The sequence below is a fragment of the Cyprinus carpio genome, chromosome B2 (genome assembly GCF_018340385.1).
Source record: "Cyprinus carpio isolate SPL01 chromosome B2, ASM1834038v1, whole genome shotgun sequence".
NCBI classification, from domain to species: Eukaryota; Metazoa; Chordata; class Actinopteri; order Cypriniformes; family Cyprinidae; genus Cyprinus; species Cyprinus carpio.
Window position 1 is genome coordinate 12,206,904 of NC_056598.1, and position 17,494 is coordinate 12,224,397.

Consider the following 17,494-nt stretch of genomic DNA (forward strand, 5'->3'; position numbering starts at 1 on the left):
GCCAACAAGGAAGTGACTAAAACTGCAATTCATCAACTGGCCGCTAGAGGCTGGCTGCAAAAGGGAGTCAGTCCCATAGACTCGCCATGTTAAAATGGCCAACTTTACAGCAGAAAAAACATATTTACAGCCTGGTTCAAAAAATGATTTTGGTCTATATAGTTAATTTTGCCCTTCATGACAACTGTGAGGGGGGTGAATTTTTTTATAACTCATCCATTTAAATTATATTAAGCCTTAAAGTTCTGCATAAACGTGGCCACTTGAGTGACAGGTGGATTGCCACTGCTGACACTGCCATCGAGCTAGGTGGGCGTGGCTTCAGCGACCAACTCCCGCCTTTTTGCCCATTTTCGATTATCCGGGACTGACGCACGGTGATGCGCTGCCAAGATGGCGCCAGCCCGTTCCGCCCACTATGTGCTTCAAATATGCTCTTCAGAATTATTTGGGTGACGTCACGGACACTACGTCCATGTTTTTATACAGTCTATGGCTAGAGCCTATTCCGCACTCAAGCTCGCGCATAAAGCAATTGTCTTAAAGCACCGGCAAAGTGATTATGAACGTGTCGGGGGAAGCGAAGACATTTTAATTATTTATTACTAAACTAGTGTCAGTTTCTGAGTCAGTGTCGGGTGCAAAGATGAAGTTGCCGAATGCCGACTCGCCATCTCCACATGGACGTGCCTTTAATAGAAATGCACCTTTTCATACAGACTACATTAAATAATATTACAAAATCGAGTGGGCGAGTTTTCCTTATATTTATTTTATTATTCATATAAAAAATATGCAAGCACTGTCACCGGCAGGAAGTTTAGCTTTACTTTTCTTTTTGTTTTCATTTTGAAAAGCTTATCTTTGCTGTTTACCTCAAGTTATGCTATGGAGACTCTCTTTTATTTTATTTTTTTTATTTTTATTTGATTCCTCAGTGTTTGCTAAACGTTCTGTAATTTATAAGTCATTATATAGCCTAATACAGCATGTAGTGTAGGTCTATGCCATTCCTCATCTTATTCGTTTTTGTTAATAAACGTTTTGTAGGCTAGTTTGTCATTGAATCTTACTGTTTTATTGTTGTTGTGCATTTAAAAAGAACAATGAATCCATCTTTTTTTAGTCTTAAAAGGTGAAAGGTGTATAGATATAAGCAAAATGGACAATTATATTTTATTGTAAAACCTGACAAGATTGCAAAATCGAAAGTGAAAGCATCCGAAGCCGGGCTTATAACATAGCAAAAGAGGAGCTCCTGTTCACAAAATGCAAATCACAAACAATAGGCCTACTACTGATGAAAAGGAACGGGTTGAATGTTAACCACTTTCGTTTCCATATAACTATAAACTATGTTAAAAGTTCATCAGCATACATTGATTAATAGCATGTTGTAGAAAAGAAAAAAGAAAAAAAAACTGCGTGCTACCAGCTCTGAAAGTTAGTCGCAAAAGAGCAACTAGTGGGAAGAATGAGTCTGAATTGCCCAGCTCCCCTGTCAATGATCTAGCATGGTACATCAATGTAGTTTTGAAAAGCGAAAATTAAGTTTTTCCAACTCTAAACCCAGTCCCCATGTAAATGAGGTTATTAAATAAAAAACTAGCAAAACGAGTTGCGTGGTGTCCCCACCACTTTTCAAAGCAAAGTTACACCACTGAATTAGCATTAGTATTTTGCGGGTTTCTCGTCTGCAATCTTGGAACGGGCAACGTGCCATCACTCATAGTGAACATCAATGTCTTTTTTGAGACGCCAATACATTGTGCAGCCAAGATTTAAATTCCTGAAGAAATGGGATAACCTTTTACAAGTGAAAATGTGAAAGTTTTGTGATTTTATATGTAATAATAATTCAGTATTACAGGTTTTTAAACTAAGCCATGGTAACTTTTTGAGGCAGTCACTTTCAACTTGTATTTTGTTAGTTTAGCGAAATCATATGCTGAAGTCTAGTGCAGATATTGATATTCATATGAATAACTATGCAAATACACAGTCAACTTCCTCTCGAGTGTTCACAGAGCAGCTTTTTTTCAATATGGCGGATGGCGTATGTATAGCTGCCTGGAAAAAGCCGCTAATACAGCATCCATGTACAGAGCTGGGTAAATTACCTACAAATTGTAGTCCATTACTGATTTCAAATAACATGACAAAAAATTGTGTTAATTTATCTCATTGATTTAAATAGAATAATCTTGTACCATGCTGATAAAGTAGGAAAAATTATTCAATTTGTTGTAATTAACAACATGAAGTGCATTATACATTACATTACTTCAAGGGGTTCATGAATTTAATGTAAAGCTAATAATTAAGTAAATCATAAAAATGTAAAATTAGTTTTTTTTTATTAACCTCAATCAAATGTAATAATTCAAATACAAATTCATGTTTTCATAGTTAATGCAATGTTGAAACACTTAAACCTGAAATGATTTCTGTAATACATTGGTCAAATGCTGTGTAGCCACCTGAGGAATGACTGATCTCTGTGTGAATGTCCACAAATCTACAAGACTTTCTGAATGTATAAGCAGTAGGAGATTTTAGAATGAAACATTAAAAATGCAGTCATTGATCAATAAAAAAGTAACTGTTGTCTGATTATGAGTATTTATATTTATTCTACCCAGCACTGTCTATGTATGTGTATGTATATGTGTGTGTGTATATATATATATAAATTAGAAACAATAGGCAGTGACTATGGTTTCCATGGTAAATGTTATATGAAGGTCAGGTACTGTAGGTACTTTGCAAAAGGAGCCTCATACAAGCAATCATATAACAGACATATTTTAATGACAGGTTTAATAGAATAGAACAATAGAAATATATATATAGATACTACTACAGATACCACTGTTTTTATTGAAATGTATATGTACTGTATGTAGTGTACTTACAATAGTTGTGGAGGCCATCAGCAGTTCACTATATCACAGTATCACCTCTGTATCAGTGTGTAATTTATATGAATCATTTTTTAATGTATTTTTTTTGGGTGAATTGCTTTCATCATGAAGTTATTTTTCCTGGTTGTTTGAAACTTCTCTCTAGTGCTGTTGTGCGAGACACCCAGTACAATGGTGTATAATTCAGTCATTAGTGTACGTCAGAGCTCTTGGCAACAGTGGGCAGTGTCTGTCTTCGTTGTCGCCATGCAAGGACATATACTGCATATTTAGCCTTAGTGTGTCACTGATGGTCTGCGTAGGATGCACAATGATTCTGTGCCGTGCACGTTACATGTTCATACGTGAGTCATTACTATTGCTGCAAAAGGACTACGGTAAATCTCTAAGCATGGCAGAAAGCAGGGTAGGCTAATCAGGAAAACAAGTCTTTATTTGTGTGTGGCATGACATGACACTAAAACTCTTGGAAATAAGACTTTTAATGTCCCTACGTTTTATTCACTTGGTTCCTAGTGGGAAAGGATTACAGTTTGAGCAATCCCATATAGCACACATATATTTGCATCTCCAAGATGCCTGTTAAAGAGCATTCATCTGGAAAGCATCTGTTGTGTTCACTTAAGTGAGCACTTAACTGTATCCTGATGACTCTTTGCAAAAAAAAAAAAAAAAAAAAAAAAAAACTCTTTCTCCTGGGCTTTTGCTATTTCTTAAATCCCTCCATGTTCCAGCTTGTACTATTCTGGATGATGTTTGAAACTTTGAATTGCTAGCACTTCTCATGTTGTTGTCTCCTTAAGATGAATCACTTGTTGTATTCATCAACTGTTCCTTTGGATAAAAGCATCTGCTAATGAATCATAAGTTTTACATGCATCTTAACTTATTAAAATCTTAAAGACTGAGACTGAAGTTTTCTAAATGAGTATTTAATGTGACAGGAAACCTTTTAGAGACATATTGGAGATGAGCAAATGCTTTAAAAAATCTCCTATGATGTATGTGTGCTATCAGGAATTCAGAAATCAATTCAAAACTAACAGATAAGTTATCAAACCAACATGAGCACATGGTGTGAAAAATCTTACAGTGATTGCAGTTCATCCAAAAATGTAAATTCTTTCATGTTGCTCCAAACATGTATGATCTTTCCCCTGTAGAACACAAAAGAAGATAATTTGAGAAATGTCTCAGTGTTCTTTTTCCATACAATTCACTCTCAAAAATAAAGGGTCTTTATTGTAATGTATGTTTCCATGAAGAACCTTTAATATTTATGGAACCTCGCCAATTCACAAAAAGTGTCTTTGTAGTCGACAAAATTTCTTCAGCTTATTCAATATTTTAATGAATTAATTATGCCTTGGAATGCCCCTTATAATGCAATGTATGATCTCATTAATAATTGTAACAAGTAATACATTATTATACTTATATATTCATTGTTACATCTTAAGAAAATATAATGCATTAAAACACATGACAAACAACCAATTAACAAGGAACCTCCAAACATGATAATGCATTTTAACTTTGGTTAAAATTATTCATGAAAATATATAATGCATTACAACATTCATTATGAATACCTTTAAAATGCATAATACATAAAGGCTTTGAGTAAAGTGCTCACAAAAAAAATAATAATAATAAAAAAAAAATTGGTTCACAGAAAGGAACCCAATGTCATCTGAGGAAAAACACTCTTTGAGAACCTTTATTTTTAAAAGTGTGAAGTCAATAGGCTCCAGACTTGTTTGATTTCCAACTTTCTTTAGATTATTTGGGTTCTACAGAAGAAATAAATTCAGGAGCGACGTGAGGTTAAATGATAACAGATTATGTTCTGAAAGAAGATGTTTGGACCCCAGTATTATTTTGGAATCCATTGACTTTCATTGTTTGGACAGCTCAAAAATTCTTTCCAATATATCCAAAGTTCTGTCATGAAACTCTAGATGGTGCAGTCCGATAGGTCTAACTCAATCTGACATAATGACATCATTATCACATGTAGCAGCTGATTGGCCAATAAGCTTGCTGCTCAACATTCAAATACATGGCTAGTGCTTGCTGTAGCAGTTGCAGAACACTTCAGAAAACCTCCACCTTCCACAGCTCCACCTGTATAGATCTGCTATGGGGTGATTCACGTATGCTATATGGGGGTTATTTCATATGAGTATTTATGTGCAGCAGCAGTATTTCTTACATGCTCACAGCAGCATGTTGTGGATGTGTTGGCAATAGCAAGCCTCGGTAGCAGCAGCAGCAGCACAGGAGATTGAGATCAAACACATTAAGCCTCATTTTCAAAACGAACATACTAAAGAAAATTGATCGTTTCAACACAAAACTTGGAATTGATCAATATGGACGTGAGCGGTGGCTACAATCAAATCTCACATCAGGTCTCAGCTCATGTACGCAAGTTGAAACTGTATGCAGCATAAACAACAGACCATGAAGATTCACACATCGTCGCATCACCCACCTGCCGATATATTGATATACTGTATATTGATATATGATATATTGATAAATGAGGCCTATTAACATTATCATGTACATAATACCAAAGCTTCCGAGAGTTGTCACGACAGAACTTCTTTCATTTTCCACAGAAGGCAGAAAGTCATACAGGTTTGGAACGACATGAGAGTGAGTAGCCTACAGTAGTAGCCTCTTGGGTGAAGACTCCTTTTAAGCACATGGTTGTTTCTGATTTCATTGTTCTTCAGTGTGATTTTCTTCTTGCTCATTGCTTTCATTAAACATTATTTCAGTATTAGAGCAGACACCTTGTTTGAACAAGTGAAATCAGATAGGATACCATAATGAGCTGTAAGCAGAGATCAGCCTTGCTTATTGTGAAATGAATACTGTTTGCTCTTTAATGAGATTCCGTTGGATCCAGCCATTATGAAGTGTCTTGATCAGAAGATGGTGACTTAAACTTCCGCCTGCCCAAGATATCTGGAACATCTGCAGAAGGGCTAGAAGAAAAATTACACTCATTTATACAAGCATAAGTGTGTATGCTTATTTCTCTAAATTGAATAGGCAGAGCCAAGTCAGGTCCTCATGCAAAATAAATGACATTATGAGTGAAGACAGTGGTGTAAGTCACCATGACAACCACTTCCACAGCAACTTCTTTGTTGGTTGGAGACCAATAAGCTCATAATCGGTAATGGTCGACACCTTTCTTTTTCCATTTATTAAAAGAGCCGTATTCTATCAGAAAATGCTTCTCAGATCTATACCCAGATTGTAAGATGCACATTAAAATCTGACGCCAACTCATGCTGGTGAAAGATGGCAGAAAATTTACAATCTCACTACTCTGTAGTGGTTATTATATGAGTGTAAAATGCCACAGAGATGGTCAATCAAAATAACGTCCTGGAAGTGATTGGCTCCTGGCATAGACTATAATGTTAGCCCAATAGGGGAGCAAAAAGCCTCTCTAAAAGCAAGTGGAAATCCCAATCACTCCGTTCCTCTAGTGAGCCACAAGACGTGGGCTGTTTGGCACCGCTGCCTGCTTAAAGAATCAAATTACTCTCGGGCCCTAGAGAGAAAGACTGCCATATTGAGAAAGGGAATTCATTGTGTCGCAAATGTAATGAGGGGAGTATGTAATTTGTGTCTGGTATACCTCACTGTTAATGTAAAGTTATAAATATGTGAATGACAAAAAATTTTACGCAGAACAAAGGCTGTAGAGATGAATTTGTTCCTTAACATTTGGCTTTTTCAAGATCTTGTGCTGTTGTTTAACATAAGTGTTTTTTTTTTTGTTTGTTTGTTTGTTTTTTTTTTGTAATATATTTAGACTGTGAACGCATGTCTCACCCATCATCCTGTGTGCCCTCGGCTGCTGTAGGAGCTGCTGTCTCCACAAATGCCCCCATTCGGCTTTTCGAACGCTCTACATTTAGCTGGCATTGAGTCCCTAAGAATGAGACAATGAAAGTAGGTATGCAATTTTTCTGTATTTATAAAAATTTCAGTATTTTCTGATCTGAAGTATAATAAATGCAAGTTGTCTTCTGAAATTTGTAATAAGAGACATATAATAATGTGTTGTCAACAAAAGAGAAGCTTTAACATTTCCCAGCTATTTTTCTTCCAAGATAAAAGTTTAGTTTAATAAAAGTATTTAGTAGTTTAAATTAGATAAAAGTATATAGCTTAATGTTTAAAGCAAAGAAATGAATACAGCCATAAATATTAGTATTAAGAAGTATTATAATTGTACTGTTATTCTGTAATATAAAATTATTATTATTATTATTGAATAGTCATTTAGTTTTATAATATAGTGAAATAAAATATTGCAATATTTCTGAATAGTATAATTTTACTAATTTAAATATACTTAGTATTAATAAGTATTGTAATTGTACTGTTATTCTGTAAAATAAAATGTATTATTATTATTATGATTAAATAGTCTTTTAATTTTATAGTATAGGAGTAAAATAAAATATAGCTATTTTTCTTAATATAATAATTTTACTAATTTAAAAAAACGATACAATAAAATTTTATTTGAATGTTATTATTAAAGGGATGTTGATTTATTAATCATATGACGTTGCAAAAAATAACATTATTTTATTTATTTGGTGTAATGCAATGTGTTTATGTGGTTTAAGTTTCAAAAAACACATTATTTTCCACATACTGTACATTATTGTTATATTTTTGTCAGTATAGTGTCCCCATCACTACACTGGGGCATTAGGACCCACACAGACCACAGGGTGAGCACCCCTTGCTGGCCTCACTAACACCTCTTCCAGCAGCAACCTAATTTTTCCCAGGAGGTCTCCCATCCAGGTACTGACAAGGCTCAGCCCTGCTTAGCTTCAGTGGGCAACCAGTCTTGGGCTACAGGGTGATATGGCTGCTGGCTAATGAACTATGAACTGTTCTGGAACAGTGTTGTAAATACAACTTAACCACTGATTTCTAGTTGTGTCCTCTTTTGGAAGACCAAACAAAGTAGTTTCGCTCTCACAAGGAAACACACAGCGTCTCTACGACATGGCGACAACAGCAACAATACTACAGCTAGAATAAAAGTTACGCCCTTTTTCTTTGCGTGAACATTTGGGCGGCATTATGCAAATCTTCTCAAACAGTGATGTAGACATGTGGGGGCGTGTTTAAACGAGGTGTTTTAGGAGGGTGTGGACGAGTCTTAACTTTTATAAAGAATATCTCTTTGGGTTTGAGACTTTAGTCTTTGCAACTTTGGGGATCTTATCTATGCACTAACAGCTTGTAACACTCCAAAGAGAAAGAAAAACTTTAAATTGCATCATCTGACCCCTTTAAATATTGTTTTTATATTTTATAACGGTATAATAAATTACTGCATTGGTAATATATATTTTTATTGTTTGTTTAATTGAATGTGAAAAATCAATTAAATATTATTTAGAATAATTATAATAATATTAAATACCCTTTTTATTTGAAAGTACAATAGTAATATCATTCCATATTGATTTGTTTAATTGTATTAACTTATTATATAAATATATTATTATTATTATTATTATTATTATTACTATTATTATTATTAGCATCATCATTATTATTGCATAGTTATATTGAATGAGGGGACAAACAGGTTTTTCTTCTTATTTTGTCCTTAGCTCATCACATGCCTGAGAGAAGGCCATAGACACAGACAGAGACCAAATTATGAGACTGCTGTTCATTCGCTCAACGTGTCCCTGTTGTCTGTTTACATGATTCAGTACATGACTACTGTGTACTCTGAGGGCATAATACAGGCAGTGAAAATTTTATGTATAATCATGCTTTTTATAGCCTTTCACTGCGAAGCCACATGCATACAGTTTCAAAGAATACCTTGTATTCATATGAAGCCTGACAGTCTGGTAAATGTATCTTCTTTGAAAAAATAAAATAAAAAATAAATTGCAGGAAATGTGGCATCCTATCAAATTAGAGCTTTTTCTTTAGATTATCAATCTACTCATCTGAACACAGATCTCATAACGACTGTGCATTATGTATGGGGGCAGAAACAGATTTGCGGACTGAAGCAGAAAATGGCCAGGGAGGAGGCATCAAGGACAAACAGTAGCTGCATGATGGACACTGGGCTGCTCGGCTGACAATGCCAGATCAGCAGTGATTGACACTTGTCAATGTAATTTCCACAACAAGGGCAGAGAGTGAGCTTTCTGATTAACTAAATATGGTTTCCTTGTAGCCCATCTCATGACTGCAGTCATTTCATAACTAAAAGTGCCCATGTCAGATATCAGACTAAAACCATGTTGGAAAGCACTGTTAGATCATATTGCTCATTAACTAATTCCTTCTACCTAGAAATCATCACCACTGTCTGCAGATTATTGGTAATGGCCCACAGCTAATATTAATGTTGGGGTACTTAATACTAATAAATTGTTTAAATTTATTATAAATTTAATTTAATTATAAATTTGTTTATTAAAGTGACAGGGAAAATAGTTGGCATAGTCTCAGGGATGAACTAAAACCATTGTCCCACTAACCCTAGTTTTGCTTTACGTTACGGTTGAACCACTGATGGCAGATGGACTATTCTGATGACGTCTTTCATACTTTTCTGGACCATGACAATGCAATTTACTTTGTAGTCAATGGGACAGTCACATGCCTCCCGGTTTTCATCCAAAATATCTTATATCAAAGATATCAAAATATCAAAATAGCTTTTACAGTTTTGGAACGACATGGAGGAAGGTAATTAATGACAAAATTTCCATTTTAGGATGGAGTATCCCTTTAAGATATTTAAAGGAATAGTTTACCCAAAACTAATACAGGTTCACCAGCCCTTTGTCATTTACTGGATAAGTGAAAAATGTTTTGTATGTTTTTAATTATATATATATATAATTATTTTTTTCTACTCACAATCTCTGCCTGTAAAAAAAATATTATAATTATTTGATCTTGGCATAACCAGTAAAATGTATAGTCATGAAATTAAATAATGTATTTATGAAAATTACTAAGGAATTTTAAGATTTTTTTCCAGGTCCAGAAATCACACTTTTAAAATTATACTAACTCCCATATCCAGGTTTTACAAAACTGTGGGAACCCTGGAAACAAAGAGATGTTGAGAGGGGTCAAGAAGTATCTTAATTTTTTAGTAGTTTTAACCAACTAGTGTTATTATTATTAATAATAATAATAATAATAATAATAATAATAATAATTCTAAGACTAAAATTTAAATAAAAGTGATAATTTAATCATATTTTAAAAAGGCAGATAAATCAGGTAATTCCGGTAAAGTTGCAGGGCAAATTTGATTGTGTTTATTTTATTGTTGTAATAACCTGACCTGTGTTATGGGCCTCTAGCAGGTGACTTATGTACAGACTGACAGAACAAGAAGCGGGACTGGCAATGTACAGGAAGCTGCTCTGAAGTAGTTACTTGCTAGAACATCATTAATGTTCGTTGAGAGGGATGAGTGGAAGATCAGGCACAATATTTTGAAACTACCATGGATGAATGTTATAGTGGGGAACAGTACATTTACAAGAACACTGCGTTTAGTGCATTATATTTTATGGCTGAGTTTCCATTAGCGACTCAAAATTGCAGTTTTTAAGTTCAACAAGAGTTGGAGCAATTATCAAACTAAACAATTAGTAAGTATGTAAAAATTAGTATTTATTGGAAATAGAGTTTTAATTATTACCCTTTAAATCCATAATGCTATTTCATATGAAATGACCTAATAGAAAGCCTCTATTCTAGCTCAGACCAGAGATTGGGACTTTGTCGCAGCCCTGCTGCCTCAGATCTAGCAGGCAGAGAGAGTGTAAATGAGAAGCAGCGGATGGCTCTACATTGACCCGGAGAATATAGTCACTCTGTCATAGGAAATCAGTCTTCAGTTGTCAGACTGGAAGCAGAGGGGTTTGTGTGTGTGTGTGTGTGCATCCATGTGAAACAGCCACTTACCCTCTCGTGTGAGTGTAGCGGCAGGCTGTTCAGGAGCTGGATTTGAATTTGTAGCCATCGGGTGCACTCTGAAGTTGCCTGAGAAATTAGAGGTTGTCATATTAGCCTGAGTGGTGCAACATGGTCTCTCATCACAAAAGCAAACAAATCTCATGATACACAACATAATCGAGATTGCCTCTTTAGTGAAATGTTATACAGCATTTAAATATAATTGATAGGAACCAGGTATGTGTGCCATTTAGAATTGAATTCAGACATAGTTTTAAATTCCTGAATTTGAATTGGATTAAGGTAGCAAACATGATGCATTTGAATTTGTAAGGAGGTACAATTAAAATGAACTGAAACTCAAGTAAATTCATGTAACTGCAATGAGTATAATAATAATAATAATAATAATAGGGCTGTCAAATGATTAATCACGATTAATCACATCCAAAATAAAAGTTTTGTTTACATAATATATGTATGTGTACAGGGTATATTTATTATGTATATATAAATACACACACATAAATTATATATTTAGAAAAATATTTACATGTATATACATTTATATATTTATATTCTTATATTTTATATTATATATAAATATATTTAATATATAAACATAACATATTCTTCTTAAATATATGCATGCATGTGTGTGTATTTATATATACATAATAAATATACACAGTATACACACATATATTATGTAAACAAAACTTTTATTTTGGATGTGATCAATCGTGATTAATCATTTGACAGCCCTAAATAATAATAATTATAATAGCTAGAAAAGAAAATGTTAGTTTACAAACCTTATAAATCTTTACAAATTACATTACGTTTTATATGTTTTATTACATTATATTATTGTTCAAAAGCTTGAGGTCAGTAATATTCTTGTAATTATTATTTTTATTCAGCAAGAATGCATTAAATTGATCAAAAGTAACATAAAATGGCATTGTGTTATAAAAGATTTTTATTTCAAATCAATTCTGTTCTTTTGAACTTTCTTTTCATCAAGGAATCCTGAAAAGTATCATAGTTTAAACAAAATTATTGCAGCCCAACTGTTTCTAAAGGACTATGTGATGCAGAAATATATTAAAATAGAAAACAGTTAATTTAAATTGTAAAGTGTTAAAGTGTTTTACTGTATATTTGATCAAATAAATACAGTTTTACCAACCCCAAACCTGTGAAAAGTAGTGTGTGTGTGTGTGTGTGTGTGTGTGTGTGTGTGTGTGTGTGTGTGTGGTGTGTGTGTGTATGTGTATATATATATATATATATATATATATATATATATATATATATATATATATATATATATATATATATATATATATAAAACCCTGACATGCACTTCCAAATGTTATGAACGCTATAAAATATAATATGTGGTCTCACCTATATTGGGCAGTATGTGATGGAAGTTGAACCATGCTCTTATGAACGGGTAGACTGAAATAAGGAGACCTGCAGAGCACAACAGATGTGGACTGAATCACTCACTCCGTGTTGTCACCGTCTTTCATGTCCTGCTGACATGGCCTCAATGTTCACACCAGGCTTAACCAAATCAGACAGCGTGGACATGCAAACCAGCACTAACTTGCATGAAACCTTCCAGCCTGTCTTTGTAGAGTAGCGAAATTCACAGCTCGAGTAGTACTGCATTTCTCTCTGAACTAGAGCTGCACACTAAAGACAGGCCCCATGCATATTGCATAATACAACAAATTGATGAACAGCAATTTAAGCATTATTAAGAAAGCAGAAAGAAACCGATCACTTGTGAGTGGTGAATTGACACAAAAAGGCCTGCTTTTGGTTCTGCTAATGTTTCATGCAAAGTTTACAAAGGCTTAAAGAGATAATTCACTAAAAACAAACAATTCTGTCACCATTTACCCTTAAGACTTTAGTTAAAGGGATAGTTCACCCAAAATGAAACTTCTGTCAATAATTACTCAACCTCATGTCATTCCAAACCACCTTCGTTCATCTTCAGAACACAAATTTAGATATTTTGGGTGAAATCTGAGAGCTTTCTGACCCTGCATAGACAGTAACGCAACTGTAACATAATAAGGACATTGTTAAAATAGTCCATGTGACATCAGTGGTTCAACTGTAATGTCATGAAGCTACGAGAATACTTTTTTTTGCGCATACGGCTTGGTACTCTCATGAATGGCGGAGGAGACTGACCCGGAAGAGATGAAATCATTGCTTCACAACATTACGGTTGAACCACTGATGTCACATGACTGAGATTCAGGATAATACACAAGTAATGTGTCCCAGCAATTGTTCCCGGATCATTAGATTATGGTTAATTCACACTGCCAGTGATTTCCCGGAATCTGTGCGTACATTCACACACAACCCGTAAAGGTCCCATAATGACACGTGACATCAGGATGTGACGTGTAATGTAAGAGTCGAAAATGCTAGGCACGTTAACTTTCACTTAAGCTGTTGAACGATCTCAGCTTCAGCACAGATAGTGAGGAACTACCTGATCTCTGCTTCATTACAGTTTGCACATATTTTTTCATCGCGAACGTTGATCTGCCTTCAAAACTCCCGGTAAAAGAGTCGCACGATAACATCATCACTACGACACACCCTTTACAGCATTGGATCTAGCTTTTGTTCACACAGAGCTCATTCCGGGACTGAACCCGGCAATGTTACTTGGTCCCCAACCCGGGATCGATCCCAGAATCAATCCTGGGACGTGTTTGCGTTCACACAGAAGGTGATCCGGCAATTTTCCGGCAATTTTCCGGGACCAACGTGCAGAGTGAAAGGGGCTATGGACTATTTTAACGATGTCCTTACTACCTTTCTGTGTCTTGAACATTTCAGTTGTGTTGTTGTCTATGCAGGGTCAGAAAGCTTTTGGATTTCATCAAAAAATATCTTAACTTGTGTTCTGAAAATGAAAGAATGTCTAATTAGTTTAGAACGACATGGGGGTGAATAATTAACAACAGAATTTTTTATTTTGGGGTGATATATCCCTTTAAGATATTTTTTATGAAACCTGAGAGGTGTTTGTCCTTCTAAGCCTTCTAAGTTTTCTGAAGAGAAACGATTACTTTAAATTATGAACAGATTTAATTTAGGCATATGATCAACACACATAGATAGAGCACACCACATATGGTAAACAGGAAAGCACAAACATTTGTTTGTGATGCACAAGAACCAATAAGAATGTGACACACAAGCTTCCATGTTTACCAAATACGATCCACTTTATCTATGTGTTTGTATGTGAATAAAAACCTAAAGTTAATCTGTTTATCATATAAAGCAACAAATTTGTATTATTATTTTCACTGTAAAAGCTGTCCTTTTTTTACAGTATGTTACTATTATAATACCATGTAACTCATTTCATTTGGGAAACCAATTGCTTCAAACTATTGAGTTATTAAAATAAATAGTATTTACATGGTGTACATAAGACTTAAATTAAATCAGTTAATATAGATTCGTTTATGACACTATTTTAACCCTTTTTTTGTATTAACCAAAGTCTTGGGTTTAGAATGACAGTATTTTCATTTTTGGGTGAACTATCCCTTTAAGCCATCCACTCTAATTTGACATGCCCTCCCAAAAACATATTTTATATCCTTGTGGCTAATGAAGGTGTGCAGCTGAGCTCTTTCTCTCCTGTCTGTCTCCTTGTGTTTCCAGAGGTCTGAGGCTGCTGGCGAGACAGCCGTAGACTGCAGGGGCTGTGCTGGATTTTGATTATGCTCCTACTATTCAAGCTGTGAATCAATTCCTGTTTGAAAAGGATGAGGCACCGCTGGCTTTGTGTTTGGGCCAATTTCTGTTATGAGAGGCCACTGGCAGGCATGATTGCAGCATGCTGAGGGCTCCTTATCCACGTGTCTTGCTTATGTATCCTCCCCCCTCCAATTTTCCCTTTCTAGCTCCTTTTTGTCACTTTTGTCCTCCTTCATTCTTTCTTTCCTAACTCACCTCTGACTAATAAATCCATCATGGTGGTTGATGCTTTAGAGTGTGGCGCTACAATCGATCTGCCCTGTTTGGCAGGAGACTTGTTCATGCCCCAGTAAACACCTCCTAGCTCATGTGTGCACCCATGACAGCGATATCTCGATGAGACAATGTCAAGAAGTGGACTTTAGTCTGGGTAGAGAGGATATTAAATTTGATGCAAATGAAGGTGAGGCTGTGATTGTACTGGTACAAAGGCTGTTGCTATGCCATGTTTGAATAGTCAAACCAACAGTATGATTGCAAGTGTGATATTGATTTTACACATCAGTTCAGTAAACAAGGATTTAATAGTTAATAACTGAATACTGAATATACACTATGTGGACAAAACTATTGGGACACACCTGTTAATCATTAGACCTGAATTCAATCAGACAAATTGCCACAGGTGTTTAAAAACAAGCACCTAGCCATGCAGACTGCATTTACAAACATTTGTGGGGGGAAAAAAAATTAAAACTGAAAATAAAATGTTTTAAATAATATTTTATATTAATAAATACTATAAAAGTATAGAAATAATTATAACTATGAATATAAATGATGTAAACATAATATGAAAAAAGGTAACACTTTAGTAAAGGGACCAATTCTCACTATTAACAAGTTGCTTATTAGCATCCCTATTATTAACATATTGGCTGATTAAAGCACATACTGTATTCTGCATGACCATATTCTACATCCTTAATCATACCCAATACCTAAACTTAACAACTACCTTACTTAGTATCAATATGCAGCAAATTAGAAGTTTATTGAGGCAAAAGTCATAGTTAATGGTTTGTTAATAGAAAACATTAAAATATTGTTAATAAAAAAAAAAACACTGCCTCAAAGCCTCTGTTTCATTTGCATCTCACTAAATATGGCATCTACTCTGAGCTGTCAATCAGCCTGATCATCTGACATGATGGTTGAATATCAATAATAATGCATAACGCACCTTCTGCAAGGGCCTATACAGGTAATGCTGGCTTTTCTCCAGCAGTAAACAATAGATGGCTACTTGTGTCTTGTGCAGCTCGATTGTGACAGGGTCCTGTGTAGATTACATACCCACCATCGTAAGCAGGTGGCTTGGATTACAGACTTGGATCAAATGATGGATGAGAACCTCAGCAGTGAATGACTGCAGGGGATATTTCAGTAAACCTCTATATCATATAGAAAACATGTAACCATTTCTAACAGCCCTCGTTATATGGGATCATTTATGAAAAAGCCAAAGGATAATAGTGTGAAATGGAGGTGTGCTGAAATGGAGCAGAGATTAGATGTAGTAAAAATGCATGATATGCAAAAGAGACATGTACTGTGGAAAAGTCAGTGAAGCAGCAGAGCAAAACCTGATAACCCCTGCAGATTCATACAGCAAACTCAATTAATAGTTTACAAAACGTCCAAGCTGCTCCTTGCCATACAATACAACTGAATGGGGACTAGGAGTTGTCAAGCTCTAAAAAGTGCCTTTTTGTAGCTCCAGACAACTCCAGTGTTAAATTTTGAGTTTTACAGTAGCTTTGTTAAAATTGAAGCCATTATTCACTTAAAATCTACACTATTCACTCCCATTGTATGGAAAAGAGCGGCTTGGACATTATGCTAAACATCTTCTTTTATGTTCCACATTAGAAGGTAAGTCGTACAGGTGTGGAATGGCATCAGGGTGAATAAATGTTTTTAGAAGTTTTAGAACTATCCCTTTAATGAACATATTTATGGTTTGTATTTTATTGATTGAATGTACTGTTTATTAAAGACAATTGTATTATATAAAAGGTAAGAATGTATAGTATTCATTGATGGAATCCACCATTGGAAAACCTCCGCTATTCTAAATATCACTGCAAATGTGTCTCTTTAGATATCTATAGTAGTTTTGGCCTATCAGACGGAGAGAAAATGCTACTTACCAAGCCCCCCTGCTCCAAGGAAGATGCCCCCCACAGCATCTGCATCACAGTCTTTTGACACACCAATGATGATACAACCTGCTACAATGCTGAGCAGGGCTGAGCCCACCCGCAGCCCATGGTACTCCCCAATACTGACCGCGTTCATTCAGCAGGTGGAATTCCCCACCTGCCCCGTCTGGCTGATCCACACGCGCCCGTTCAAAACCCGCATTCAAATCCACCAAGCCCTCACGAAGGCAGATTACTGTATGAGAGTTTCACTGTTAGTGAGTTGGGTTAACAGAGACTCTACTTTCTCCTCAAGGCTCTTCATACATCTTTAAACACTGGGCTCTGGTTACCTTGTCGGATTCATGTTTGTTCCCTTCAAACTAATTTGGGTCTGATTGAAGGCAACTAATTGTTTGAGTAGGAAGTCCAGGCCAGGCCTAACAGACCCATGGTACTTGAGATTTTATGCCGAATGGCCAACAGGGTCAAGCATTTGTAGGCAAATGAACTCTGTTGAATAAAAGTGTGTGTTTGATCCCTACAAATCCATTGTTGCATCCATGCATATTAGTGAGGTGTATTAGTAACAACATGACC

At 35.3% G+C, this 17,494-nt stretch overlaps 1 protein-coding gene across 1 annotated transcript; it reads right to left on the reverse strand.

The window, feature by feature from the left end:
* Positions 1-5,123: 5,123 nt before the first annotated feature.
* Positions 5,124-17,323, reverse strand: kncn (kinocilin). Its single transcript, XM_042719305.1, has 5 exons — positions 16,904-17,323; positions 12,348-12,416; positions 10,944-11,021; positions 6,786-6,885; positions 5,124-5,923 (listed from the first exon to the last, which is right to left on the reverse strand). The coding sequence occupies exons 1-5, from the start codon at positions 17,049-17,051 to the stop codon at positions 5,848-5,850; spliced, it is 471 nt and encodes a 156-aa protein (XP_042575239.1). The 5' UTR covers positions 17,052-17,323; the 3' UTR covers positions 5,124-5,847.
* Positions 17,324-17,494: the final 171 nt, after the last annotated feature.

Coding starts and splice junctions, on each gene's coding strand:
- kncn (XM_042719305.1), bottom strand. CDS start 17,051: ATGAACGCGGTCAGTATTGGGGAGTACCATGGGCTGCGGGTGGGCTCA. Junction 11,022..12,347: donor TCACATACTGCCCAATATAG/GTGAGACCACAT, acceptor CTAATTTCTCAG/GCAACTTCAGAGTGCACCCG. Junction 5,924..6,785: donor GAGGGCACACAGGATGATGG/GTGAGACATGCG, acceptor TTTTTCTTCTAG/CCCTTCTGCAGATGTTCCAG.